Below are 27,521 nucleotides of genomic sequence, written 5' to 3'. Positions count from 1 at the left end.
CAGGTATTTCCACATGCAGCTGGCCTCCGAGGGGGAGCAGCAGCAGGAGGAGGAGGAGGCGGCCCGGCGGCTGGTGGAAAGGGGCTTCCTCCCGTGGCAGCAGGAAGACTTCAACGACCTGTGCAACCTGCCCGGCTTGACGGAGACCACGCTGCTGGAGAACCTCAAGAGGCGCTTCCTGAAGCAGAAGATCTACACCTACGTGGGCAGCATCCTTATCGCCATCAACCCCTTCCAGTTCTTGCCCATCTACAACCCCAAGTATGTCCAGCTCTACCAGAACCACCAGCTGGGGAAGCTGGAGCCCCACATCTTCGCCATCGCCGACGTGGCCTACTACACCATGCTCAAGAAGCGCATCAACCAGTGCATTGTCATTTCGGGGGAAAGCGGCTCTGGGAAGACGCAGAGCACCAACTTCTTGATCCACTGCCTTACGGCCCTGAGCCAGAAGGGCTATGCCAGTGGGGTGGAGAGGACCATTTTGGGAGCTGGGCCTGTGCTGGAGGTAAGGTCTTAAGTTTGAAATCTCTCAGGCAAAGGTTGGAGACGCTCTTTGGTGAGGGGGTTCAGCGGCCCCCACGTTTAAGGGAATGCAGGCACTCGGCTGCTGCCCTTCCTTCCGTCTCTGGCCTAGCCTTGTTTGGTGTGCGAGGTTCTCAAAGGTCTTTCCAAAACAGCCTCTTGGCTTCAAATTTTGTAAACTGCAGCTGTAAGTGCAGGTGAGTTGGGGGGTGGGGCTCTCCGCCAGCATCCCCAGCTGGAACTGACCCGTTGAGAGCCAGTTTGGTGTAGTTCTACTTTGTGAGCTACTGGCATTAAAGTTGTAAGTGAGCAGTTTGGTGGCTGTGAGCCAGTTTGGTGTAGTGGTTAAGTGCGCGGACTCTAATCTGGGAGAACCGGGTTTGATTCCCCACCCCTCCACCTGCAGCTGCTGGGTGACCTTGGGCAAGCTATAGTTCTGTCAGAGCAGTTCTCTCAGAGCTCTCTCAGCTCCACCTACCTCACAGGGTGTCTGTTGTGGGGAGGGGGAAGGGAAAGGAGTTTGTAAGCCGCTTTGAGGCTCCATGTGAAGGGCCGGGTATAAATCCAATCTCCTCCTCCGCCCCCTCCTCTTCTTGTTCCATTGATGTGGGAAGGACCTGCCTTGCAGTGCCCAGCAGAGCCCTCCGCCCTGTTCCGTCCCTTCTTCCTCCGAGCATATTCTTTTCTCTCTTTCAACTCTTAATTTGTACGCCAACCAACGAGTTGGCTTGTTTGCGAACTCAAAATGATATTGTCTTGTCCATTTCATCTTTTTGGCAATTTCCTGCGTTAATATGCAGTTCAATTTGTGTTGTAATAATTTGATGTTATTTTTACTTGTTTGGATATTTTCGCTTTGTTTTTGCATTTTATTTTCCTCTTTCTGTATTCTCTCCTTAATCTGATCGATTTCTTTGTTTTCTTGTTTTTTGATCCATGCACTTTGGAACAGGGTTGGTGTGTGTGCCTTTGTGCTCCTTCAAGCCCTGCCAGTGTGTATGCAGGGGTGACATGTTTCGGGGGGGGGGGGGGAAAGGCAGCCGCTCCAGCCCCTCCCCCTCAGTCAGGAGCTAGCCCTCCTTTCAGGGTGGCCTGAAGGCAAGCCGTTCTCTCTCCACTTCTGAACATCGTTCAACAGCCTGCAGGGCCTAGGCAAGAGTCAACTAAAAGGAGGTTTTTCCCTCCTCTAAAGATGTGGGCTGAATTCGTTTAGGGTGGGAAGTGCCACGAAGCTGTAGCCGGCTTATGGCGACCCGGCAAGAGACATTCAGGGGAGGCGTGCCGTTGCCTCCCGCCACGTAGTGACCCCCTGGAGTTCCTCGGTGGTCTCCCCTTCAGGTGCTAACCTGGGTTGCCTGGCTTTGGAGGGCCAACCAGGTCAGGGCGAATTCCTCCACCGCCTGGGTTTGAAGATAGCAGCCCTCCTCGCAGAGTTGTCGTGAGGGCCGGGAAAGGACTGCTGCTCCCTGCAGATGTCATGGCAGCTACTGTCCCCTTTTGCCACCCCCGCATTATAGATGTGGGGCTGTGGTTGAGGGAAAGTCACTTGCCAAAGACCTCCTGATGAGGTTACAGCAAAAGTGAGGTTGGGATTGGGGACCGGCTGAGGTCCCAATGCTCCCTCTAAGCTGTGGAGTCTTTTGAGCAAATGTTCTACTTTGTGAGCTACCAGCATTAAAGTTGTGAGCGAACAGTTTGGCTACTGCATAAATTAGTTTGCTCTGGAGCCATCCTTCCTGAGCCAAGACAAAAATGGGTGAGCCGGAGGCTCAAAAAACTGTGAGCTAGCTCACGCTAACTCAGCTTAGAGGGAACACTGGACCTCCCTCTTCCTGGCGCTGCCATCTTCAGGACTTGTGCTCCTTAGGCGCCCACCTGCAGTTTGCAGAGGAAGAATGTCAGGGGCAGCTGCTTTGGGTGGGTGGGTGGGTGGGGGCAGGGCTTTTTTTGTAGAAAAAGTCCAGCAGGAACTCATTAGCATAATAGGCCACACCCAGTAGCAGAAACTCATTAGCATATTAGGCCACACTCCTGACTGCACAGCTCATTAGCATATTAGGCCATACCCCCATGTCGCCAGAAGTGTGGTCATCCAGCCACACCCACCTTTTGCTTCTTATTCTGTTTACCTTGTTGTCAAAACCCAGGGCTTTTTTTGTTGCAGGAACTCATTTGCATGTTAGGCCACACACCCCTAATGTAGCCAATCCAAATGTGTTTCTACTGCTGGGTGTGGCCTGTTGTGCTAATGAGTTCCTGCTGGGTGTGGCCAACTTGGGAGCCAGCCGGAACTCCGTTCCTGTGCGTTCCTGCCCCAAAATAGCCCTGGGTGGGGGGATCTTTTTCTGTTTCCCTGAAATTTCTAAAGCTCTGAGCTGCCCTTGGCTTGGCAGGATGCTTTGGAGTATCTGCGTATCTTTTTCCATTCTCTGTTGGAAAGCAGAAGTGTCTTTGCTCTACAGACTTAGGAACTGCTTTGAGTTTGCATTTGTGGCTGCTGACCTCAAACCGGAAGTGGTGGCTGTAAAGGCAGCCTGCCTCGGGGATCAGCTGGTTGTGCTGCTGTCTTTGCTGTTATCTTCTTCCCATGGCAGGGGAGGGGGGGAAACCAGCCCCTAAGGAAAGGCGTGCAGAAATGGATACACGAGTGAGCGAAACACATCCCATGTCAACTGCCAGAGCAGAGACTCTGTGGCTAAAATTAAATGTTGTCTCCTGTGTTGTGTTCCCAGGGATTGGTGCCTCGATGCAAGCTATTCAGCCTGTTTAGAAAGTTTTGGCCCCTTCCAGCTTGCTTAATTGGGGAATTCTGCTGAACTGGTTACTATTGGGGAGGGCTCTGTGACTACTCTAGACCTCCTTTTCAAGCTTAGACAGCGTGGGGGGGGGGCAGCACTTCTGAGCCGTCCCACAGGCAGAAGGACATCTGAAAAGACCATGTGCTGAGATGCGTGTGGGAGGTGGAGGCAATTCTAGTCATCCCCAGCTCAGAGGCAAAGTTGCCGAGACTGTGAAGTGAACACAAGTGACTTATAAAAAGAGCCAGCCAATGTGATGGGGCACTGCTGCTGTCCCAAAAGGAAAGCAGGCAGGAAAAGGGGCCCCGGGGGAGCTTCACTGAACCCCAGAAAAGGATGCAGAAATCAAAGCCAGTAAAGGAGAGGGTTTTTTTGCAGGATTTCAACCCTGCAATGAAGCAAGACCAGCAAGTGAAACAGTGCATCATTTTACAGTTGCTTCCTTTGAAATGCGCAACTGCCGACGTCAAGAACTAATGAGAGTCAACGATTAAGTAAAAATCAGCAGTCCCCCCCGCCCCCCCAGTCCAAACCAGAAAAATGGTCAGCCTGAGTTGAACAGAAAAGTCTCACTAGGCACCTAAAACAAGAGAGGCAGAACTCCAGGTGAGCACGAGGGAAGAGGGAGATGAGGTGTGTTTACAGTGAAGACCGCCCCCACCTCTTTATTGTATGGGGGGGGCCACCCAGAGGGAGGTCTCTGGAGACCTGCGCAGCTGGGCACGCTCCTGTTAGAGCCAGTAGTCTGGCCCCAGCCTTCTCAGGACTTGAAGTGGGTTGAACCCTCTGAATTTGTGCTGTGAGTGGTGGATCTGTCTTCCGTTGCCTTTTGCAGTGGAAATGAGGTGTTCTGCTGCCATGAGAGGAAGGGAGTTGTGGGACGCCACCTGCTAGAACTGAATGGGTTGTCCGCGGTGTATTCCACATTTTGCCGGTGTGCATCCCCTGTGCACACTTGACCAGAGAGAGAGAGAGAGATGCAAGGCACGTCTAATGAGCAAATTCCACAAATGAAAGTAGGCCAGATATACTGGGGAAGGATCCGCCTGAGTGGCTGCTTTGACATTGTCCAGTGATACCTAAAGGCTAACAGCCTTTATTCCAGGATGAGCTTTCTTGGGTCATGGCCCAGTGAGCTCTCAAAAACTAACACACCAGTAACTGCTGTTAGCCTTTAGTGCACCACTCCCTTTTTTTGGGGGGGGGGGTATTTTGCTACAACTGCTCAGTCCAGTTTATTTCAATACAAGATGAGCTCAACAATATTAATCATTGCTAGTTGCACAAACCAGCAGGAGGCCAGGCCAGCTGTTTTCCTGCTCCACATGACCTGGCCCCTGTTACAGTAGGAAGGGGGGAATGGTATCTTCATTGCTGGCAAACTCCCAGTTTGGCGTAGTGGTTAGGAGCGCGGACTGTAATCTGGGAGAATTGGGTTTGATTCCCCACTCTTCCACATGCAGCTGCTGGTATGACCTTGGGTCAGTCATGGGTCTCTCAGAGTTGTTCTCTCGAGCAGTCTTCAAAAAAGCTCTCTCAGCCCCACCTACCTCACAGGGTGTCTGTTGTGGGGAGGGGAAGCGAAAGTAGATTGTAAGCCACTCTGAGATTCATTCGGGTAGTGAAGGGCGGGGTATAAATCCAATCTCTTCCCTGGAAGGCACCTTGGTAACCAACCATCACCACTCAGGGACCTCCTGAGAACATCCAGAATGACCTGCTGAGAAGAAGAGATTGGATTTATACCCCGCCCTTCACTTGGAGCCTCAGAGCGGCTTACAAACTCCTTTCCCTTCCCCTCACCACAACAGACACCCTGTGAGGTGGGTGGGGCTGAGAGAACTCTGACCCAAACTGCTCTTTTTCGAGGACAGCTGTACCAAAGCTTGTGACTGACCCAAGGTCACATCAGCAGGTGCAAGTGGAGGAGTGGGGAATCAACCCCGGTTCTCCCAGATTAGAGTCCGCGCACTTAACCACTACACCAAACTGGCTCTGAAGATACTGAAGGTATCTTTCAGCACAGTATTAAAGCAATAGCAAAGGGACAGGGCAGAGATCCTGGGAAATACCTTATAACCAGCCCCACCTCCATCAAGCCTCTTGTAATGGCTCTGAACCTCCATTACAAATAGGTGATCTGGCCCAAACTGGACCATCCTTTGTCCGAATGGAGTAAGGCTGGCAGGGTGGTCCAAAGTGGAATGGAAAAGAATGGGTCATTCTGACGTGAGCCTCCAGGTGGCCAAGATCCTAGGCGCTCTCGGTGGTGCTCTTGCCCCTACTAAGGTTTTGGGGTTTCTCTCAGTCCCGTTATTCCCCTGACTGCAGTTATCATGGACTGGCTGCCGTTTCCAAACATCTGTGAAGGCTAGCCTCATCCGTTATAGAGTGTCTCGTGGGGACTTGGAGGGCGCGGCTCTCTTGCTGGAGATAATTGCGCCACTTCTCAGCAAAACGAGGGATGGAAGTTTTTTTTGCCATGGAAGTTTAGAGCCATTACGAGATGCTTGACGGAAATGGGGCTGGTTATAAGGCATTTCCCAGCTTCTCTGGAGGGAGGATCCCAGGAACAAGATCCTGATGGCATGGATTTCTGGTTCAACGCTGCTTGTAGCATTTTGAGGTGGAGAGCAGGGTTCCCTCTAAGCTGAGTTAGTGTGAGCTGTCTCACAATTTTTTAGCCTCCAGCTCACACATTTTTGTCCTAGCTCAGGAAGGATGACTCCAGAGCAAACTAATTAATGCAGTAGCCAAATCGCTCGCTCCCAACTTTAATGCCGGTAGCTCACGAAGTAGAATTTTTGCTCACAAGACTCCACAGCTTAGAGGGAGGATTGGTGGGGAGTACTTATAGCCCCAGGCTAGCAGCCGTGGTTAGGCCGCCCAACTCTAGGACTCGGAGGCCAGTGTGCTGCTGCTGTGGAACAGCCAGTATCCGGTGAGGAATGACACACACACCCCCGACACACACACGGTCCACCAAGGTGCATCACGCTCCACCAAGGTCCATCAGTGGCTATTAGCCACAAGGTATAGATAGGGGCTCTGGGGCAAGTGATGCTCTGTCTTCTTGGTGCTTGGGGGGGGGTCAACAGTGGGAGGGCTTCTAATGTCCTGGCCCCACTGGTGGACCTCCTGATGGCACTGGTATTTCTGGCCACTGTGTGACACAGAGTGTTGGACGGGATGGGCCTTTGGCCTGATCCAACATTGGCGTCTCTTATGTTCTTATGTTCTTATGTCGGAGGCTGGGCAGGTGGTTGGCAACGTCATGTTGGATGGCTGCCTGCACAGGGACTCAGATAGATGCTCATTCCTCTTCCTCAGCTCCTTCCCCTCACCTTGGGGGGGGGGGAATGCCACATAGTGGCTTTGCACTTTGGGGGGGGGGGATAGAGCCGATACTGGGCCACCCACTGCTGGGAGTTGGGTTGGAGCTTTGTCCATGGGGCTGCTGCTTCATGGGGCTTTCTAATCCGGCCGAGCGACAGATATCTTGGCTGCTTGACCAGCAGGAGCAGAGAACGGAGTGGCCAGCCATCCCCCAGGACTGCTGCTGGCCAAGCAAGGGGTTTCTACTGACATGACCTCAGCCTGGCAGGGCAGTGATGCGCAGCCAGCCTCTCTGCTCACTCCCAGGGGCAGTGTGTACTTACTGACTGCTTGCCCCTGTTGTGGGAGGCAGGATAGCTGAAGCAATATAAAAGGTAGGTACGTGGGTACCCCCCCCCCACAGCCTACCTGGATGGGGCACATTGTTCCCATTTGGAAAAGTGGAGGCTCTCCTTGGACATCTCTTTCCTGAGGTGGCAAACCTGTTGGGGTCCTGAGCAGAGCCGTATTAGCTGTATGGTATAGCACCTCTGGCTGCGGTGGCTCAAGTGGTTAAGACACTGAACTGCAGACCGGAAGATCGGTAGTTCAGCAGTTGAGACCCTAGTGCCGTGTGACGGAGTGAGGTCCCGTCTCTGGTCCCAGCTCCTGCCAGCCTAGCAGTTCGAAAGCAAGAAATTGCAAGTAGATAAATAGGTACCACTTCGGTGGGAAGGTAACAGCGTTCCGTGCACCTCGGCGTCTAGTCATGCCGGCCACATGACCACGGAAATGTCTTTGGACAGCACTAGTTCTTCGGCTTGGAAACGGAGATGAGCACCGCATCCCTAGAGTTGGATTTGACTGGCTTTTGAGCAAGGGGAAACCTTTACCTTACAGCACCTCCTTGCCTGTTTGAGGCAAATGCCTCTTCTGGGGGGGGTGCCCTTCACCAGATGTGTTCTCCGGGCCATGGGGCCAGGCTCCCTCTCACCTGGGTGCTGGATGTCCCATCTGGGGTTTGCAAAGTGCCCAGCTGGGCTGCAGGTTTCTTTGCTGTCCTAAGCGGCACCGGGGCTGGGTGGGTGGCTGGAAGTGGGTAGGACTGGCATCCTCAGCCTTCGTGTGAAATGCTTAAAAACCACACCAGGGTTATTGCTGGCGAAATGTTATGCTTCTAACCTGGATAGACCAAGTCGCATCAGATCTCAGACGTTTAGCAGGACTGATTAGTACTCTGACGGGAGACCACCAAGGATCTCCAAGGTTCCTATGCAGAGGCCAGCAATGGCAAACCACCTCCGGACGTTTCTTGCCTTGAAAACCCAGTGAGGGGTAGCCATAAGTCATCTATGACTTGACAGTACTTTATGCCACCAACGTTATGCTGGTGCCAGGCCTGGGAAGCTGGAGGATGTTGATAAAGCCCAACTCTACCCCCCCCCCGACCTTGGATCTGAAGCAGTGTGGTTTGCGTATCTCCCATTTGTGTATCTTCAGGCTGTGCCGGCGTAGGGCATGCTGGTCATCCAAAGCAACATGCAGGCAGAGTTTAGGATTGCACCGTTAGGTAACATTGGGGGGATGGCTGCCAAGGGCCTGGCCTGCCCTCCTTAACAAGCAGCCTCTTAGTGCCATGGGTGCCGCTTGGCTGTGGCCCCCGCTTTGCAAATCCGTTTTGGAAAATTTTGCTCCATGCTTCAACTGAATACCAAATGTATGAGGTCATCTTGGAGTCCTTTAACACTCTGCTGCTTAAACATGGGCCATTGCAAAGGGTTGGGGGAGGGGCACAGAGAAATGTAGGGAATCAGGCTGGATAGAACCCGTTTGCATCAGTCTTGAAATCTGTCCATTTGCTGAGCAAGCGTGTGCACCAGTTGGTTGCCGTTAACCGTTCAAACAAGTTGGCGTGCGGCTAAAGAGAGCCTTTTGTGCAACCTCAGAGTACAATCTTTGGCCGCACCACCCATGCGCTCAGGGCAGAATGAGACCTGTGGGAAGCAATGCTCCCTCTAAACTGTGGGGCCTTGTGAGCAAAAATTCTTCTTTGTGAGCTACTGTCATTAAAGTTGTGAGCAAGCGATTTGGCTACTGTATAAATTAGTTTGCTCTGGAGCCGTCCCTTCCTGAGCTAAGACAAAAATGTGCGAGCCGGAGGCTAAAAAACTGTGAGCTAGCTCACACTAACTCAGCTAGCTCACACTAACTCAGCTTAGAGGGAACATTGGTGGGGTGATGAGACATGGATTCCCATGTGGCAAGGATACTGAGCAAGATCACTGGCTCCAAGACTGAGGCTGCAGTTGTAGCCACCCTTCTCTGGAGCAAAGTGGGGTTGACTTTTGGTCAAATATGCACAGGATGAGGCCACTGTTCTCTCTAAGCTGAGTTACTATTTTAGCCTCTGGCTCACACATTTTTGTCTTGGCTCACGAAGGAGGGCTCCAGAGCAAACTAATTTATGCAGTAGCCAAATCGCTCACCCACAACTTTAATGACAGTAGCTCACAAAGTAGAATTTTTGCTTGCAAGATTCCCCAGCTTAGAAGGAGCATTGGACGAGGCTCTAAGTGCACAGGATTCTCCAGCACCAAGGACCAGTAGTCACTGGGCAAAACAGCCAGTGTGCTGCTCAGTCAGCAGGGCCACAAATTCCCAGCACTGGAGGAGGACTGTGCGCGTGTGTGAAGCGAGGAGGACAGGGTGACGGGGTGGGACACGGGACAGCCTCTCCTGCCTGTAAGCACCGCTGCAGTTGACTTGGGTTTCCTCCTGGACCCACAAGAAGACATACAAACGATGGGCTTTTGCAGTGCTGAAAGGCAGGCTCTTTTCCCTCAGCTTACAGAGCTGCTGAGAGCTGGTGTGGTGGTTGGAACAGTGAGCCTGGGTGGTTTCAAATCCTGTCTCAGTCATACAGACTCATGTTGGGGCCGTTTTTCTTTCTCGCAGCCCAACCGATCCCACAGTGCTGTTGTGAGAGTAAAAACAGAGAAGGCAAGAACCACCACCCTTAGTTGCCAGGAGTCAGGGCAGGATGAGAATTTGGTCTCGTTTTTGCTTACATTCACTTTGTCCAGGTGTGTTTACCTTGCACAGATGACAGCACCGTCGCCTGGGCTCGTAGGATCTAGCCAGTGTATACTTTCACTGCTGGAGAAGCGTCCTGTGTTCTATTTAGGGGAGGTGGCTGCGTTCTGAGAAAAGGCTTTGCTTTCTCTGAGTATTCCTTCCTGATCGTTTGGGGGTCAGTTTAGAAGTTGGGGTTTCCTGTCGTAAAGTGTTGCTGAGGCTATGTGTTCTGAGAGGGAGGTGAGACGGCTACGGCTTCCTTTTCAGAAAGGTCTGATTCATCCTTTTGATGTCACAAGGATGCTGACTCTGGTCGCAACCTGAGGTTAAATGAGTCAGGTGGCGGGTTTTCCCCCACCTCCTCCAGAGAGCTGAGCTGCTGCTCTGAAAATGTGGGCATTACAGCCGGCTCTCTCTTGAAAGGCGTGGTCGTGTACAGAGGATGAAGGAAGTACGTAGGACAAGAGTAGCATTAGAACATAAGAGATGCCCCGCTGGATCAGGCCAGTGGTCCATCTAGTCCAGCATCCCATCTCACGCAGTGGTCAGTCAGTTGCTCTGGAGGACCAACCACAGGGCATGGAGGCCAAGGCCTTCCCCTGATGTTGCCCCCAGGCACTGGTGTTCCAGAGGTTCTCTGCCTCTGACTATGGGCATTGTCTTTACTCACCATGGCCAGTAGCCGCTGATGGTCCTGCTTACCTTCCTTTTAAAACCGTCTATGCTCATGGTCACCACGACATCTTTTGACAGTGAATTCCACCTTAAGCATTGAGTAAAGAAGTATTTCCTTCCGCCTGTCCTGAATCCATTGCCCATCAACTTCCTTGGGTGTCCCCTGTCTGCTCTGTGCATACTCTTATAAATCTCTATCCCACGAACCCCACCATCTTTTTTTGAAGCTGAAAAGTCCCAGCGTCTTCAGCCCGTACTCCAGGTGAAGGTGCGCCCACTCCTGAATCATTTGGTTTTCCCTTTCCTGTACCTTTTCCAGCTCCATCATACCCTTTTAAGACAAAGCGACAAGAACAGACCCCTTTGCGTGACACAAGTGTGGGCAGCTGTTCTTGAAAAAGGACAGTTTCTGTCAAGACCTCTCTCGGCCCCACCTACCTCACAGGGTGTCTGTTGTGGGGAGGGGAAGGGAAAGGAGTTTGTAAGCCGCTCTGCGACACCTTTGGGTAGTGAAGTATAAATCCAATCTCTTCTTCTTCTTCTCTGCCCCGGGGTTCCCTCCCAGGCCCATCCTTTAATTAAATTAATTCAATTAGTCAGTGCCCCCGAGAAATTTAAATGCCCCCCCCCCAACTTAAACATTTCTGGCTACGGGCCTGGAGCCAACCAAAGTGTGCCTTTGTTCTTGCAGGAATTACCATGTGTTTTACTATTTGCTGCTTGGTGCCGGTGAAGAGGAACGCATGGCACAAGTGTGGGCAGAGCTTGCTGCCAGCGGGGGTGAAAAAGCCCCACGTCTCCTGGCTGATCTACTATAGAGGCATTCCAGAAATTTGGGCATGATGTTGGGCCCCGAATCTTGAGAGTGAAATGTTCTTTTGCTTCATTTGTAGGCTTTTGGAAATGCAAAGACGGCCCATAATAACAACTCCAGCCGCTTTGGGAAATTCATCCAGGTCAACTATTTGGAGAATGGCATCGTCCGAGGGTGAGTGGGGGGGCAGGCTGGCTGGCTTGATAGAGGGTTGGTGCAGCCTTGTGAAGAAGATGTCATTCGGCGGGGGGTGGAGGGGCAGACTTCAAGAACATCCCTCCACACGACCTTAAGAACATTGGGAGAATTCTCCCCTGCTTCAGGGAATCGAGTTAACAGACTCGGGGTGGATTACAGACCACAATCTTCCCGTCTTTAGGGAAAGATCACAACCCAGAAAGCAGGCGGTGAGTTGGAGTGCCCATGGGGTGGCCCCTCCCCCAGCAAAATACACTCCAGTTTGGATGCCGCACCAGAGCAGAGCGTCGGCACCAGGTCTGACATCTTTCTTCTGCTGTATTCCAGGGCCGTCGTTGAAAAGTATTTGCTTGAAAAATCTCGTTTGGTGTCTCGGGAAAAGAACGAAAGGTAAGGCATCGTGTGCCTCTGCACTCAGGGGACGTCTCGCTGGGACAGCTATGTGTTCCGCTTTGCTTATTATAAACCAAAATTCTGTACTAAAAGTGCCCCGAATAGGGAAGTGGGTTCAGGTGGTTGACAGAGGAGTCTGTGGGGTGGGGTGGCGAGGTGAGGCTGGCTCTGGAAGGGTTCTGCTGAAGAAATGGGACTTGGAGAACTGGGGGGGGCGCTATCTAGCCACGGTGGCAGAAGACAGGAGATGCTGCTGCCATTTGGAAAGGGGGTTCCTGATTGCAGTTCTCCAGGAGCTCAGGCAGAGAAAGGCCTTCCCCATCACCTGGGATCCCTTCTGCTTGTGAAGTGAGGGATTCATATCCGGGCTTTCGGCCTGCCCCCTCTCTCCAAAAGCCCACAATTATCTCTGGCTGTCCTGCATCACCTTGAACCACTCACTGGCAGCAGTTCTCCAGATCCTGGGCAGAAAAAGGTCTTACACAACAGGAGAGCAAAGCCTGTGATCTTTGCCCACCTTATGAGAGTCTTGCTGGTTTGAAAAGCTCCCTCGATGCTGTCTGCTCAGACTGGTTGTGGCTTTTGGGCAGAGAGGGGCCCGTAACTTACTACCTGAGACCCCTCTTCGTGGAGGTATCATGATTGGAACCCAGGGCCTTCTGGAAGCAAAGCATGTGCTGGGCTCAGTTGTGGTTACTCTAAATCAGTGCTGTTTCCGCACAGTGGGGCAGAGGAAGGTCCTTCCCAGCCCCTGCTGCCAAGATCATTGAAGGGGGGAGTGTGGGGTTTGAACCACCCGCTGCACACCAGAAGGGGATGCGCCACAGAGTGCTACCGCTGTGCTGCAGCCTGCCTAGCCAAAAGAGATTCCACAGAGAAGAAAAACGTTGCAGCCAGTCAGACAGCTGTAGATGGATTCTGCCTACTCTTTCCTGGCTCTAGGTTTCCTTCCAGCAGCATTGACCTCTACCAAGAGCTGGCTCCTAATTCTGCCTGCGCTGCCCAAGAATGTTTCATGTGGATAGTGGGGGGTCTGAGCCGACCAGGCCCGTAGCTATGGTGGGTCCTCTAGGGGCCTGGCCCCCCGACTTAGTGCCAGGGCCCCCTCAACTTACTGCCAGGAGGCTGCCTGCTCTCTCTTCCTCTGCCTGCCTTCCCTCCCCCGAGGCACTCGGCGGGCAGGGGGCACACAGAAGGAGCCCAGGAAGCCGAAGCGAGCGTGCCTCCCCTGGGACGCCTTGCCGCAGCCAGAGCTCCAGCCCGGACTGGCCACCGCTCCCATGGAGAGCCTGGAGCACTCCTGCTGCTGAGGGCCCTCGCGGAGTGGTGCGGGGAGCGAGCACCAAGCTGGTCTCCTCCAATGTTTCCTCTAAGCTGTGGAGTCTTGTGAGCAGAAATGCTACTTTGTGAGCTGCTGGCATTAAAGTTGCGAGCAAGCCATTTGGCTACTGCATGAATCAGTTTGCTCTGGAGCCCTCCTTCCTGAGCTAGGGCAAAAATGCGTGAGCTGTTGGCTAAAAAACTGTGAGCTAGCTCACACTAACTCAGCTTGGAGGGAACACTGGTCTCCTCCCCTCTGCTCTCTATCTCCCAACCATGCCGGGAAGGAAGGAGGACGCCTGCTCTCCCCTCCTCTGCATGCCTTCCCTCCCCCGAGGAGCTCGATTATCAAGCCGACAACCCTCTGGGGGGGGGGAGGACTCCAGGAGCAGAACACACAGCAAGGGACCTCCAAGGGGAGGCAGGTGCCTGGCTTGGAGATGGGCTCCTTGGACTCCTCCTTCAGGAAGCATCCGCCTCCTGACCTCCAGGTAGTTTGCTCCCTGGAGGCCCCGGCCCGGGATCTCCCTCCCCTGTGTCAGGAGCAGAAGTGCCCAGGAACTACTGCTGCACTGCACTTGCCTCCATCTCTCTTCCCCAGCCAGGAAACTTTCACCCGCCATCTCTCCTGAGCTGTGGGCACTACCTTGGTTGGTTTGGCTTCCCCCCTCCCATGCCGGGAGGGAAGGAGGCTACCTACTGTCCCTTCCCAGTTTGGTGGGAGCCAGTTTGGTGTAGTGGTTAAGTGCGCGGACTCTAATCTGAGAGAATCAGGTTTGATTCCCCATTCCTCCACTTGCACCTGCTGGATGACCTTGGGCAAGCCATAGTTCTGGCACAGCTGTCCTTGAAAAAGGACAGTTTCTGTCAGAGCTCCCTCAGCCCCACCTACCTCACAGGGTGTCTGTTGTGGGGAGGGGAGGGGAAGGGAAAGGAGTTTGTAAGCTGCTCTGAGACTCCTTTGGGTAGTGAAGGGCGGGATATAAATCCAATCGCTGCTTCTTCTCTGCCCCGGGGTTCCCTCCCAGGCCCATCCTTTAATTAAATTAACTTTAATTCAATTAGCCAGTGCCCCCGAGAAATTTAAATGCCCCCCCCCAACTTAAACATTTCTGGCTCGGGCCTGTAGCCAACCAAAGTGTGCCTTTGCTCTTGCAGGAATTACCATGTGTTTTACTATTTGCTGCTTGGTGCCAGTGAAGAGGAACGCACGGAATTCCACCTCAAGCAGCCGGAAGATTACTTCTACCTCAATCAGGTACGCAAAGATCCTCTTTGTGTGGGTCTGGCCAACAGGTGCAAAGGGGGGTGCTTTGGCCACAGAACAAGCCAGTATTCTGCACAAATACACGCTCCGCTTCCAAAAGGCAAAAGTGCTGGGTGTGTGTGTGTGTTTTGTCTTCCATTGCCAGACTGGGGTGGTTGCAAAGGGACACCTCCTTGACCATCATGTAGCACCACTGCTGTCTCCTCCTCCTCCTCCTGTTCTCATGAAATGCCACTTCCTTTCAGTTTATAGTGCGAATGTGATCACAGATCCAGATTTCACTCTTGTCTGAGAGAATGATCCAGCATTAAGCCTTCAAACATAACAGGCTGTGAAACAGTTATCATCAAAAGCCCACCTGCCTCTGGTTTAGCCATGAATATCACCCCTGTGTAGCACAGTGTTGAAAAGTGCAAGTTGAGTGTAAAGTTGATCTGTTTATGTGAACCTCTCCCCCACCCCACCCCATCTGAGGCAGCTGTGTACTCAATTTGGTCGTCAAGCATAAGCCACCTCCCTACCCAAATTGGCATTATTGATTTCCTGTATTTTATTTTTGTCCGACTCACCAGCCAAACTGGAATTTAAAAATGGGCTACCTTCCCCCTTGCAAAAAAACCCAACAATCTCTCTGTGAATAAGTGGATAATGTTTGCCTAGCTTAGAAGGCAGTTGTAAGGACTACCCTGCTAATACAGTGAAAGCCCCATGGCTGTTCTGTCCTTCAACAAAGGCCCTGTTGTATGTTTGGGGACTGCCATGAACAGAATGGGGAAATGCTGGCAAACCGTGCAGATTATCTGGATCTGGGTGTGCTGGCAGTGTAGGTAGAGGGTTACCCCCACCACAAAACAGAGAGGAGAAAAGGACTACTTTTCTGACAGCCGATTTTAAATTGATCGAATGCTGTTGGGCAAACTTGCCCCAAGTCCATGGCTCAGTGCTTTGCATACTTCTCAGGCTCAGTCTTTGGTATCAGGGCCGGTTCCAGGTTTTTGGAGGTCCCGGACGAAGTTCCCAGGGCCCTCTCCTCTGCGAACCACCAAGCCCCACTCACACCCTCATTCCCTCTCCCCTGCCTGCTTGTATGACCTTCCACGACCCATACTCACAGCCACCTGCACCGGCCCCAAGCCCTTCCCCTGGTAGCACTGGGAGGTGCGTGCAGCTGGAAGTATGGGTGGTAGAGTACTAGTGGGGGGTGGCAGCAGTGGGGCTTCCTTGAAAACCTGCTGTGCCAATGCCAGCCCTGCCTGGCATCTCCAGATCCTGGCCCTTGGGAAAGAAGTGGCATTGGTCAAGACCCCAGGAAGCCAGTGCCAGTCAGCACAGATGGTGCCGAGCAGTGTGTGCCGGTCACGAGGCTGGGCGCTGACTCCACTTGGGGACTCTTTTGTTGGTGATGATAGCAGCCTCTTGGTCTCACTGGGAAGTTACGGGGGAGCAATCTCTTGCCTGGCAGATAACACCAAAACCCCTAATAACGTTTTAGGACCGTTTCAAGGTAACTCTTATTCTCCCCCCCACCCCTGAAACACGATGTCAAAAAAGCTGCCATTCGAACTTTCCAAAATCAATAACGACTTCTAGTGTAACTTTCTGGTTCCTGGCGTCTGAGTGGAGACTCCCGTGTTTGTCCCTGCGGGTTCTCTTGAGTGTGGCTGCCTCTTTCTCAACAGCATAACTTGAAAATCGAAGATGGAGAAGATCTGCAGCATGACTTTGAACGACTAAAGCAAGCCATGGAGATGGTGGGGTTCCTCCCAGCAACAAAGAAACAGTGAGTCCGGCTGCTTTGCAAACTGGTTTGGTTTTCTCCCCCCGCCCCTGTATTAGAGGGGGAAGATGTGTGCCAAGGGTGTGGATCAGGCTGTCTGTAGCAACAAGAGTGCCACACTTCACATGGGAAACTTTTAATTAAAGCACTTTTAGCCAGTCCTTCCTCCAAAGGGCGGGGGGGGGGTTGTTACACTGTTCTCCCATCCTCTTGTCAGCTGCCCTGTAAGTTGTAGGTACGCTGGGCAGAGGCACCATGACTGGCCCACCGTTTCCCAGCTTCCTGGCAGTGTGGGGATATGACGCTGGATCTCCCAGCTCCTAGTCCAGCGTGCTAGCCCCTGGGTCGCCCTGCCTCCCGTCGGTACAGAGCCCGTGTAGCAGCGTTTCCCAGCCTGTGCAAGCGGCTCCTGTGGCAGCTTCTGTAGTAGTTTCATTGATTTGTGCACACTTTTATTTTTGTAAGTGGGTCACTGCACCTAGTAAATTTGGACTTTTGGGTCGCCATACCCAAAAGGTCAAAAGGCTCTGGTCTTAAATGACCCCGGTAGAACCAACGCGGTGAGTTGGCAAACGGGAAATAATTTCCCCGGTCCCGTAACACATGCGTCGCTTATTGTTTTAGGGTTTTTTTTAGTTGAAATGGATCAAAAATGGATCTTTGGGAACCAGTGTGGTGAAAGACCTTTCTCGGCCCAAGATCCTGGAGAGCCCCCTGCCTGGCAAAGTAGCCCTGACACGGCTGGAGGGGTCCGACGGTCTTACTGCTTTTGCTGGTGAGGCCGCGGGACCTTCCGTGTGTAGAGCTGCTTGGCTGGCTGCTGAGCCCAGATCATAAAACCAAGCCATTGTTAAAAGGTGGAGACAACAGATAGCAAAAGTCTCGGCCTGGCTCCTGGGAGGGCCTAAGGGAGACGCCAGGCAACCCATCTTTGGGAAAGGCCTTCTTTAAGCGACAGGAAGATTCTGCGATGGATTCCCCCGCCAGCATTTCCCTCTCGGGTGGATTGGGGGCTGCTTCACATCTGTTTTGCTAGCGCCGATGTTCACTGCTTGTATTGAGAGCCTTTTGGGATGTTTTTAAACAGAGTTGGGAGGATTATAAATACTTTAAATATTTAACAGTTGGGCATGGATTAAACTTGGCGCCAAAACTTTCTAGTTGAATAGAGGGAACGTTTTCCCTGCTTTTCACTGTGTTTTTCCTTCCCCAGGATTTTTTCAGTGCTCTCTGCTATTCTTTACCTGGGGAACGTCACCTACAAGAAGAGGGCAACTGGTCGGGATGAAGGTCTGGAAGTGGGCCCCCCCGGAGTGCTAGACATCCTCTCTCAGCTTCTGAAGGTATCTTGCTTCTGGTATTTAGATCTGACACAGTCTCCAGGGAGGTGGGGGATGGCTACAAGCCAAATACATGATCTGCGTTCGCCAGGGATGAAAGGAATGGGTATTTGGGGGAGGCCATGGCTGCAAATTGCATGTCGACAGCCCTGCAAGGGGGAAGGGGGTGGAGCAAGATCAGCTGTGCCCTGCTCTACCCTCTCCTCTGTTTTCCTGTATTAGTTAAAATTCTCATCTTGTGAGTTCTGCTGTGTTTGTGTCAAACTGCTGGATTCAGAGCAGCCGTCACTACACTGTGTTCCAGAAGGTTTTGCTGAGCAGTCCCACAACAAGAAGTTTACCAAGCATAAGGTGCTGGTCATGACCTTTAAAGTTCTTAAAATGGTTTGGGACGAGGGCACTTAAAAGATCACTTCTGCCTACATACACCTGGCCTCCAGTTATGATCTTCTGGAGAGACCCTGTGAAGTGTGCCCGCAGCTCCTGAACCGAATGACTACTGGAGGCAGGGCCTTCTCTGTGGTAGCACCTTCCTATTAGAACACCTTTCCATGGATATTTGGAGAAACGTTGCCTGTACAGTTTCCATGGGGGGTTTATTTAATTTTCTCACATTTTTGCACTGCTATTTTAGGGCTTGTTTTCTGTGCTGGTTTTTAACTGTCTTCTGGATTTTCATTGTATTCAGCCTCGAGTTTTTGTGGCTGTGCTCTCTTTGGATTGTTGCGGTTTTTAATGTTTTTGTTTTGTGCCACCTTGGGAGCTGTTGCTTCTTTCTTCTTTTTTCTTAGCTGAAAGGGACTACATATAAATAGTTAAAATAAATAGAATGACAGAAGGATTGTAGCTATTATAAGGTCAGACTCGGATATGAGAGACCTAGTTCTCCAGTGGTCCTAGGGGTGGGGCAGTCTTTACTTCTGGGATAGTAGCTCTTTCTCTCTGCAGGCAGGGTCGTCATCTTGGCAATCCCAGAGGGGAGGGGCTTATACCAGAACTCTCCAGTTTGCTTGGCCCTGCCTAGAAGCATGCAGGCAGGGTCGTCATCTTGGCAATCCCGAAGGGGCTTATACCAGAACTCTCCAGTTTGTTTGGCCCTGCCTAGAAGCAGGATGTCTTCGGCAGTGCTCTTCAGAGCACAGCGACCCGATTAACCAGCTTCCCTTGAAGGACTTTTTAGCAAGTCACCGGTTCAGAAGACAGAAAATTGGAGGGAATTGCAGGGAGCAGGAAGGGCTTCTGCCTTCCCCCCCCCCGCTCCGTAACTTCGTGGCAGTGAGAAACTGGGAGCTGACAGCTGATTCCAAGTGACCTTCAGGGGCAGGTTCCTCCAGGCCCTTCAAAGGGAGATGGCAGCCCAAGCAGCAAAGCAGTAACAGAACAACCTTCTTTAACAAGTCTGGACAGAACACCAAAGGATCTTAGAAGGCATCTTCAGCATGACGATACCGATACTTCAGGCCCCCTCACGGGTCGGAGGTCATCTGGAGCTGCTTGCAGCTCATTGGTAACACACCGTGAACGACAAGTGAGTCTTGGACACAGCCACAAACAGCTATTCCTTGGGATTCAGTTCAATTCCACTCAATCATTTTATTCAGGTACCAAGAAACCCAAAGTATCTCCTTCTGGAGAAGGTGATTCAACACCTGCTGGGCACTGGGGCAATAGAACCAGTGCCGGAAGCACAAAGGACATTGGGACTCTACTCAGTTCCTTTATAGTCCCAAAGATGAATGGGGATGTCAGGGCCATGCTGGACCTCAAGTGGATGAAAAGTCTTATAAGGACCAAGAGATTCAGAATGGAGACCCTCAGGTCAATTGTAGTGTCTATCCAAAGAGGAGACTTCTTGGCACCAATAGCATCCCTATCCGAGAAGCCCATCGAAGGTTCCTGCATTTGCTTATGACAAGAGGCACTCCCACTGCTGGGTTTTTCCATTCAAGTTAAAATCAGTGCCAAGGGTATTTACCAAGGTTCTGGTAGCCCCTGTAGCACATCTGAGGATCTAGGGGGTGCCAGTGTTTCTTTCCTGGAAGACATCTTAATCAAGGCACCCTCATTCCAACAAGGTACAGAAAATGTGAACTGGACAGTGTCTTGTCTTCCGGAACTCATTTTCGTAGTCATATGGGAAAAGAGCAATAGACACCGGGCACAGAAGTTACTCCACCTAGGGGTGTTAATAGACACTGCCCAAGACACGGTCTTCCTGTCATCAGAGAGACAGGAGAAGATTCAGACAACAGTTGACGAGGTCCTTCAGAATTCCAAGGCAGAAGGGATGTTCCTGGCAAATCTACGAGGGATTTTGGTATTTTGCTAGGATGTTCTGCAGTGATCCAGGTTTTGCGCCCATCCGCTCCAGAAGGTCCTGCTCCCATATCAGGACATAATTGCCACCAAGGGTCAATTGTAGTGTCTATCCAAAGAGGAGACTTCTTGGCACCAATAGCATCCCTATCCGAGAAGCCCATCGAAGGTTCCTGCATTTGCTTATGACAAGAGGCACTCCCACTGCTGGGTTTTTCCATTCGAGTTAAAATCAGTGCCAAGGGTATTTACCAAGGTTCTGGTAGCCCCTGTAGCACATCTGAGGATCTAGGGGGTGCCAGTGTTTCTTTCCTGGAAGACATCTTAATCAAGGCACCCTCATTCCAACAAGGTACAGAAAATGTGAACCGGACATTGTCTTGTCTGCAGGAACTCGTTTTCATGGTCATCTGGGAAAAAAGCAATCGACACCCGGCACAGAAGTTACTCCACCTAGGGGTGTTAATAGACACTGCCCAAGACACGGTCTTCCTGTCATCAGAGAGACAGGAGAAGATTCAGACAACAGTTGACGAGGTCCTTCAGAATTCCTAGGCAGAAGGGATGTTCCTGGCAAATCTACCAGGGATTTTGGTATTTTGCTAGGATGTTCTGCAGTGGTCCAGGTATTGCGCCCATCTGCTCCAGAGGGTCCTGCTTCGCATATCAGGACATAATTCCCCTAAGGCAACCAAGGAGAACCCTAATGACAACAGCTCTCCGGGTGCGGGGCCCATGTGGAAGGGAGAATGGTGCAGGGCACCTGCTTGACAGAAGAGGCTGTCAACAGCATCAGCCTACTGGAACTCAGAGCTGTAAGGTCAGGACTATTGGCATTCCAGAATCTCCTTTCAGGACTTCATGTCCTGGCGCATACGGACAACATGACAGCCAAAGCCTATGTGACAATCGGGGGCGGGGGTCAGATACAGGTCCCTTCACAAGAAGGCAGATTTTTTAATGCATCAGGCAAAGCATCATCTGAAGTGCTTAAAAGGGGTGCATGTAACAGGACAGGACAACTCTCTTGCAGATTGGCTGAGTCAAAGGACTCTGAACCAGTCGGAGTGGGTGCTGATTTGTCTCAGTTTTGGCAAGGCAGAAGTGGATCTCTTTGCCATTGATCAAAATTGCCAAGTTCCAAAGTTCATGGCAGGATCAAGGTCACCTCAAGCCATCGAGGTAGACGCCCTAAGCTGTGAGGGGCCAAATCAGCGATTGAATGCTTTCCCCCAATACAGAGGGTGATACAGAAGTTCATAGATCAAAGGGCAGAAGTAGTCCTGGTGGCGCCTTCTTGGCAACGGAGGTTGTGGTTTCGGGTTCTGATGAGGCATTCCTCCAAGAACCCTTGGACCGATCTGCAAGGACCGATAAAGCATCCTCCTCAACCAGGTCTCCTAAACCTAACAGCCTGGAGTTTGAGTGCAACTTGCAGAGATAGGGTATTCAGGGGGTAATTAATACCATGCTAGTCTCTAGCAAATGCTCCACAGATATGGTCTACAAGAACACCTGGCAGGTGTTTCAGGCCTGGTGCCTGAAACGAAGAAGAGATCTTCTCTCTGCATCTGTTAGAGAGGCACTCTCTTTCCTGCAGGAAGGTATAGACAAAGGGCTCGGCACCAGTACGCTCAAAAGACAAGTGACGGCTTTATTCAGCCATTAGGGGTCCCAGGAGAGGAAAATCCTTGTCCCAACACCCTCATGTTAGGAGATTCCTCAGGGGGTACTTCCTTGTTAAATCCTCCCGAGGTTCACTGCTTCTCAACCTGGAGCCTGAACTTAGTACTCAAACTGCTGTGAGCTGTTTGCTCACAGCTTCATGCCCACTTAAGGAGCTAACCCTGAAGACCATCTTTCTTGTGGGCCTTACCTCAGCCAGAAGGGTGTCCAAGCTGTGGGCTCTTTCCACAGATAAGGAACTTTGTATCTTCCACAGCGATAGAGTAGTGCTGCAGCCGGAGCCAGCTTTTATACCCGAAGTAAAGTCCTGTGTTCCTTTGCCCCATTCCTAAGCACACTAAGGAGAAGGAGTGGCATTGTCTAGATATAAGGAAGGCTCTGAATTTCTATCTTGATAGAACAAAGCGCTCCTTAGGACTGACTCCATTGTTGTTTCTTTCAGGAAGTCTCCCTTGGGACAAAGAGTATCTATGTCCACTAGGGCTGTGCAAAAAACAAAAAACAAAAATCGGCCGATTCAGATTCAGCAGAATTGAGCAGAATCAATTTTGGCCAGCAGAAAGACTCCTGCATGTCAATTTTGGCAGTAGGAGCATATTCCCCCAGCAGAATGTCAATTTCAGCCCCATTATATTCTATGGGCCATTGAAGTCAATGGCAAAAACATAGGGTATATTCTGGGGGCCGGAGGGAAGGGGGTTTGAGGGATAGGCTCCAAACTCGCGGAGTAGCTGCTGGGGCCTCTCTCCGAGATCCCCACCAAGTGTCAAGAACATTGGACCAGGGGGTCCAATTCTATGGGCCCCCAAACAGGTTGCCCCCATCCCCTCCATTGTTCTCTATGGTGGGGGGGAAAGTTAATTACGTAGGTGGGTTAGAGAGTGCATCACCCTGGCTTATTAGGCCTCAGGTTTGGATCCATCACAGGGCATCATGGCCCATTCCTTAAGAGGGGTGGCAACTTCAGCAGCCTTTAGGTCTTTCCCTTCCTTAGAAATAATATGTAAGGCTGCTACCTGGAGGACCATGCAGTCATTTACCAGGCATTACAGGAGAGACAAGGTGGCCTCAGCTATAGTGGGCCTTGGAAGGATGATCCTACAGCACGCCCTTCTGGCCTAGGAGCCTGGTTCTTCCCACCTGGAGCATGGCACACTGCTTTTTAAATGTCACAGAAGTGAAGACTACCCCACCCCTAAGACCACTGGGGAATGGAAGATTTGTTTCACTTACTGTGAATCTTCCTTCTTGGTGGTCCAGGGGTGGGGCAGTCTTACCCGCCCGAAGTTTTTTCTCCTCTGGTGTGGGCTCCTAGTGCCGAGAGGGTCTGCTGGTGGAATTTAGGTTCCTTTTGGCCACCGTCACTTTCTCTCTGGAGGGGCCTGTAAGCTAGGGAGTGGTCGGGGCCATCTCCCCCAGCGTTCCTTAGAACCTGAAAAGTTTCTCTTTTGTGGTTACTTCTAGTAGGAAAGTTTTCCTAATGATGTTTTTTTTGAGTGGCTGGTTGTTATGAAGTGGGAGAGTCACAGCTTGGAAACAGACTGGAGAGTTCTGGGATAAGCTCCTCCCCTCTGGGATAAGCTCCTCCCCTCTGGGATTGCAAGGGTGCCGGCCCTGCCTGCAGAGGAGGAGGAGCTACTGTCCCAGAAGTGAAGACTGCCCCACCCCTGGACTACCAAGAAGGAAGATTCATGGTAAGTGAAACAAATCTTCTGTTCCAATCCTCATTCTAGCATGAAGGTTTCTAGGGGAAGGGGCTTCTTGGGCCGCTTGCGCTCTCTGCCTCACCTGCCTCACAGTGATGTTGCGAGGATCATGTGAAGAAGGAAGAACCATCCGCTCCATGGTGGAAGGGCAGGATAGCACTTGCACTAGGCAGACGGACAAGACCTGCTGTCCTGTGCCCCCTCAGTCCTGTTTTCTCCTCCTCACCTGTAGGTGAAACGCGAAATCTTAGTGGAGGTGCTGACAAAAAGAAAAACGGTGACTGCAAACGACAAGCTCATCCTGCCTTACAGCCTCAACGAAGTGAGTACCCTGCAGTGGCAGCTTCGGAAAGAAGAACGTGGGGCGGGGTTAAAGATGGCAAGCTTGGGGGGGGGGGCAGAGAACTGGGGCTGCATTAGACTTTTGTGGGAAGATTGGCCTTCTGAGGTGAGTGGCTCCCAGGGGGTAGGATGCAAATTAAAAAAATCCCACAGATAATGAATGACCCCCCCCCACCCTCACCTTGAGACAGTGGGAACGACCTGCACACTTCCAGGGTTGGCCTCTGAAGACTCTGCACTTGAGAGTCTAAAGATGCTGCTGTGAAAAGGCAAGAGGTGATTAGCTCCTGGCCTCTTAATGGAAATGCATGGTCCACAGCAGCTACAATAGCAGTTTCTGAATCTGAGGGCTGGAGGGGGAAGACTGAGGTTTCAGCTTCCTCTTAGGTTTGGGGTATGGCTGCAGACATGAAAGGGGGGGCTGTTTACAGCTGTGAGGAGGTCAGCGGAGGAGTGAGTCCAGTGTTGTCACCTCTGATGGGCAGCAGCTCTCCTGGGTCTCAGGCAGAGTGGGATCTTCCTCACCCCCTGCCACCTATGATCTTTTGCTCTGGAAATTGACCCCGGGGGCCTCGACGCTTGAGGTTGGCCCCCCTGCGCAAAACAGATTCCCTGACTCCTTTCTGTTTTGCAGATCAGAGAGGCCCCTCGCCGCGATACTTAGGAAGGACAACTTTTATTGTCTCTTATGCCCTGTTTTCTCCTTTGTACATACCTTTAGTTAACATAAGAACAAAAGAGACGCCAATGTTGGATCAGGCCAAAGGCCCATCCAGTCCAACACTCTGTCTCACACAGTGGCCAGAGATACCAGGTGCCATCAGGAGGTCCACCAGTGGGGCCAGGACATTAGAAGCCCTCCCACTGTTGACCCCCCCCCCAAGCACCAAGAAGACAGAGCATCACTTGCCCCAGAGTCCCTATCTATACCTTGTGGCTAATAGCCACTGATGGACCTCTGCTCCATATGCTTATCTAATTCCCTTTTGAAGCCGTCCATGCTTGTAGCCTCCATGCTTGTAGCCTAGTTTAAGAAGATAAATCTCAGGACACCCCACTTTTCTTCTTACGTGCCAAATAACGAGTTCTTCGCTCAGCCTGGATCAGATCAGGGTTTGGGTAACACCTGCCTCTGAAGGGGAGGAGGAGGGATTAAGGGCGTATAAGTGGGGTGGGGGGTGCTTTTTGTTGAGCTGTGTTTCTGTAGTGTGTTCTCTACACACACACACACACACACCCCTTGGTTCCTTTCTGAATGATACTGTCTCCCGTCAAAAAAGGGAGTTTTTTGTATAAGCCAGCATCTTCTAGTGCGCTCCGAGCCTTTCCGAAGCAGAAAAAATTAAGCAAAGTCATGCTGAAGTCATGCATGTGGGTCATCCCTGCAGTGATATTGTTTTCCTCCCTTCATGTGATGAGGTGGGGAGCAGCCAGCACATTCAGGAAAGGGAAGACGAAGTGTGCTGTGTCTGTCTGTTTCTCTGCAGGCTGTCACTGCCCGCGACTCTATGGCCAAGTCACTCTATAGCGCGCTCTTCGATTGGATAGTTCTGCGAATTAATCATGCGCTCCTCAACAAGAAGGACATGGAGGAGTCTGTCACGGTACGTCCCCTGCAAGCAGCCGCTCCATGGCCAGTTCCTCTGAGCAAGGCAAGGGCCTTCGGCACATCGTGCCTTCCTCGGGGCCCAGCTGGTGGATGGGCATTGGGGCGGTTGAGCTGTAGAGGGTGTGAGAAGAAAGTCACTTCAGCACGTTCAGTTCAACGGCAAGAGTCTTGCAAAGGAACCTGCTGTCCCAGTGACCCTGTCCCCCACCCCACCTTGCCTTCGCAGTGCTTGTCCATTGGGGTCCTCGATATCTTTGGCTTTGAAGACTTCAAAACCAACAGTTTTGAGCAGTTCTGCATAAATTATGCCAATGAACAGCTGCAATATTACTTCAATCAACACATTTTCAAGCTTGAACAGGTAAGAGGCTGGGGGGCGAGGGAGTCTGTGCCCCAGAAAAGGTGGAAGGCCAGAGGCCGTCATCGTGGTCTTAGCCGGCCTGCGCTGTCTCCGCCTCCTCTCTGATCCTGGCCTGTGGTATTGAAAGGCTGGGGGGCTTGCAAGATGCTCAGAAGCATGACAGGGAAAAAGTGCACTGTTGCTTGATTTCTGTAACACTTATGAACAAGCATACAAAGCTTTTTTATTCAAAGTCAGGCCTTGGATCCATCCAGCCCAGAACTGGCTGCTCTTGACTGCCAGGGCTTCAGGAAAAGGATCTGAGGTCTTTTAGCTGGAGACGTCAGGACGGGACCTGCAGAGCAGGAGCTCTCATCATTGAGCCAGGGCCCCTCGATCCAAACTTCTCCATCTTCAGGCTGCTTGACAATTCCTTCTCTTCTGCGCCCCAATGGCAATTGTTAGCAGCCTGATAATGGGGTGTATCCAGCTGCCTCCACCTTGGGCGGCTCTGCCTCCATCTTGGGTCCCTCCTAATCCAATGGAAGAGCCACTTCATTTGTGGAAAAAGAGAACTGTTGCTTGATTTCTGTAACACTTATGAACAAGCATACAAAGCTTTTTTATTCAAAGTCAGGCCTTGGATCCATCCAGCCCAGAACTGGCTGCTCTTGACTGCCAGGGCTTCAGGAAAAGGATCTGAGGTCTTTTAGCTGGAGACGTCAGGACGGGACCTGCAGAGCAGGAGCTCTCATCATTGAGCCAGGGCCCCTCGATCCAAACTTCTCCATCTTCAGGCTGCTTGACAATTCCTTCTCTTCTGTGCCCCAATGGCAACTGTTAGCAGCCTGTTAATGGGATGTATCCAGCCTGCCTCCACCTTGGGCGGTTCTGCCTCCATCTTGGGCACCTTCTAATCCAATGGAAGAGCCACTTCATTTGGAGGAAAGCTTCTTAGACTCGAGGAAGTCTCCAAACATGAGCCAAGAGGAAAGGTGGGGTATAAGTATTCTCAGTGGAGTGGTAGGAGCCCCACCAGGTTCAGTGACATTTTTAGCCTGCCCTTTCTCTGTAGCACTCATTTGCCTCCCTTCCGTTTATTACTACTACTACTACTACTATTATTAATTTATGGATTGCCCAGTCCCTGCTACTGCAGGGCTCTGGGCGATGTAGAGCGACGATTAAAAACAACAGACATAGAATAAAACATTTGAATAACATTAATACCACAGATCTAAAAGTCTCAGAAGGAGAGTTCCAATTATTTCCGATTACAGCCTGCCGACCGCTTAGTGGGGGGGGGGGACGACAGGAGGGGGGGGGGGGGGGGAGACGACAGGACCAATACAGAGAGCAGAAGAGGGTGCCAGCCAAGATGTTGCTGTTCTCAACCAGAAGCCTGGCAGAACCCTGTGGAATTGCATAAGATCCCATGGGGCCCTGATGATGTTTGGCAAGAGAGTTCCACCAGGTTGGGGCCAGGAAGATCGAGAAAGCCCTGGCCCTGGGCAAGGGCAGCCAGATGTCTTTGGGGCCAGGGGCCACCAGCAAATTGCTGTCCAAGGAGCATAACACTCTCCCAGGGACATAATGGAGGAAATGGTCCCATAGATACTTCAGCCCCTGACTGCCCAAGGCCACTGTGAGCCAGGGTAGCTGGCGCAGCACCGGTTGTATGTGTGCCGTCCGTGATGTTCCCATCCGGACTCACGCTGCCACATTCTGGATCAGCTGGGGCTTCTGGGTCAGTCTCAAGGGCAGGCCAGCGTCGAGCGAGTTACAGTAATCTAGCCTGGAGGTAACCGTTGCATGGATTACAGTGGCTAGGTCAGGGGGGGCGACAGGAAAAGGGCCAATGGCTGAGCCTGGTGCAGATGGAAAAACGCTAGGCTGGCAATATGCGTGACTTGGGCCTTCATATTCAAGGAGGCATCCAAGATCACTCCCAAACTCTTGACAGACGGCACTGGTGTTAGTGGCGCCCTGTCAAGGGCGAGGTCTGTGCCCCAGTCCTGAAGTGCT

General features: G+C 51.8%; 1 protein-coding gene across 1 annotated transcript in view; it reads left to right on the top strand.

Annotated features, from left to right (window-relative positions):
• MYO9B (myosin IXB) overlaps positions 1-27,521 on the top strand; it is a 110,761-nt gene that overhangs the window by 30,315 nt on the left and 52,925 nt on the right. The window contains exons 3-11 of the mRNA XM_015426684.1: positions 32-508; positions 11,282-11,376; positions 11,728-11,790; positions 14,272-14,371; positions 16,060-16,160; positions 17,371-17,500; positions 23,438-23,527; positions 25,035-25,151; positions 25,383-25,517. Of these exons, the coding sequence (XP_015282170.1) occupies positions 32-508; positions 11,282-11,376; positions 11,728-11,790; positions 14,272-14,371; positions 16,060-16,160; positions 17,371-17,500; positions 23,438-23,527; positions 25,035-25,151; positions 25,383-25,517 (1,308 nt within the window). The remainder of the gene's footprint in view (positions 1-31; positions 509-11,281; positions 11,377-11,727; positions 11,791-14,271; positions 14,372-16,059; positions 16,161-17,370; positions 17,501-23,437; positions 23,528-25,034; positions 25,152-25,382; positions 25,518-27,521) is intronic.

Source organism: Gekko japonicus, unplaced genomic scaffold (genome assembly GCF_001447785.1).
Source record: "Gekko japonicus isolate JY-2015 unplaced genomic scaffold, Gekko_japonicus_V1.1 scaffold2550, whole genome shotgun sequence".
Lineage (NCBI taxonomy): Eukaryota > Metazoa > Chordata > Lepidosauria > Squamata > Gekkonidae > Gekko > Gekko japonicus.
The sequence above is the reverse complement of the archived record's forward strand: the minus strand, read 5'-3'. Positions and strand labels throughout refer to the sequence as shown.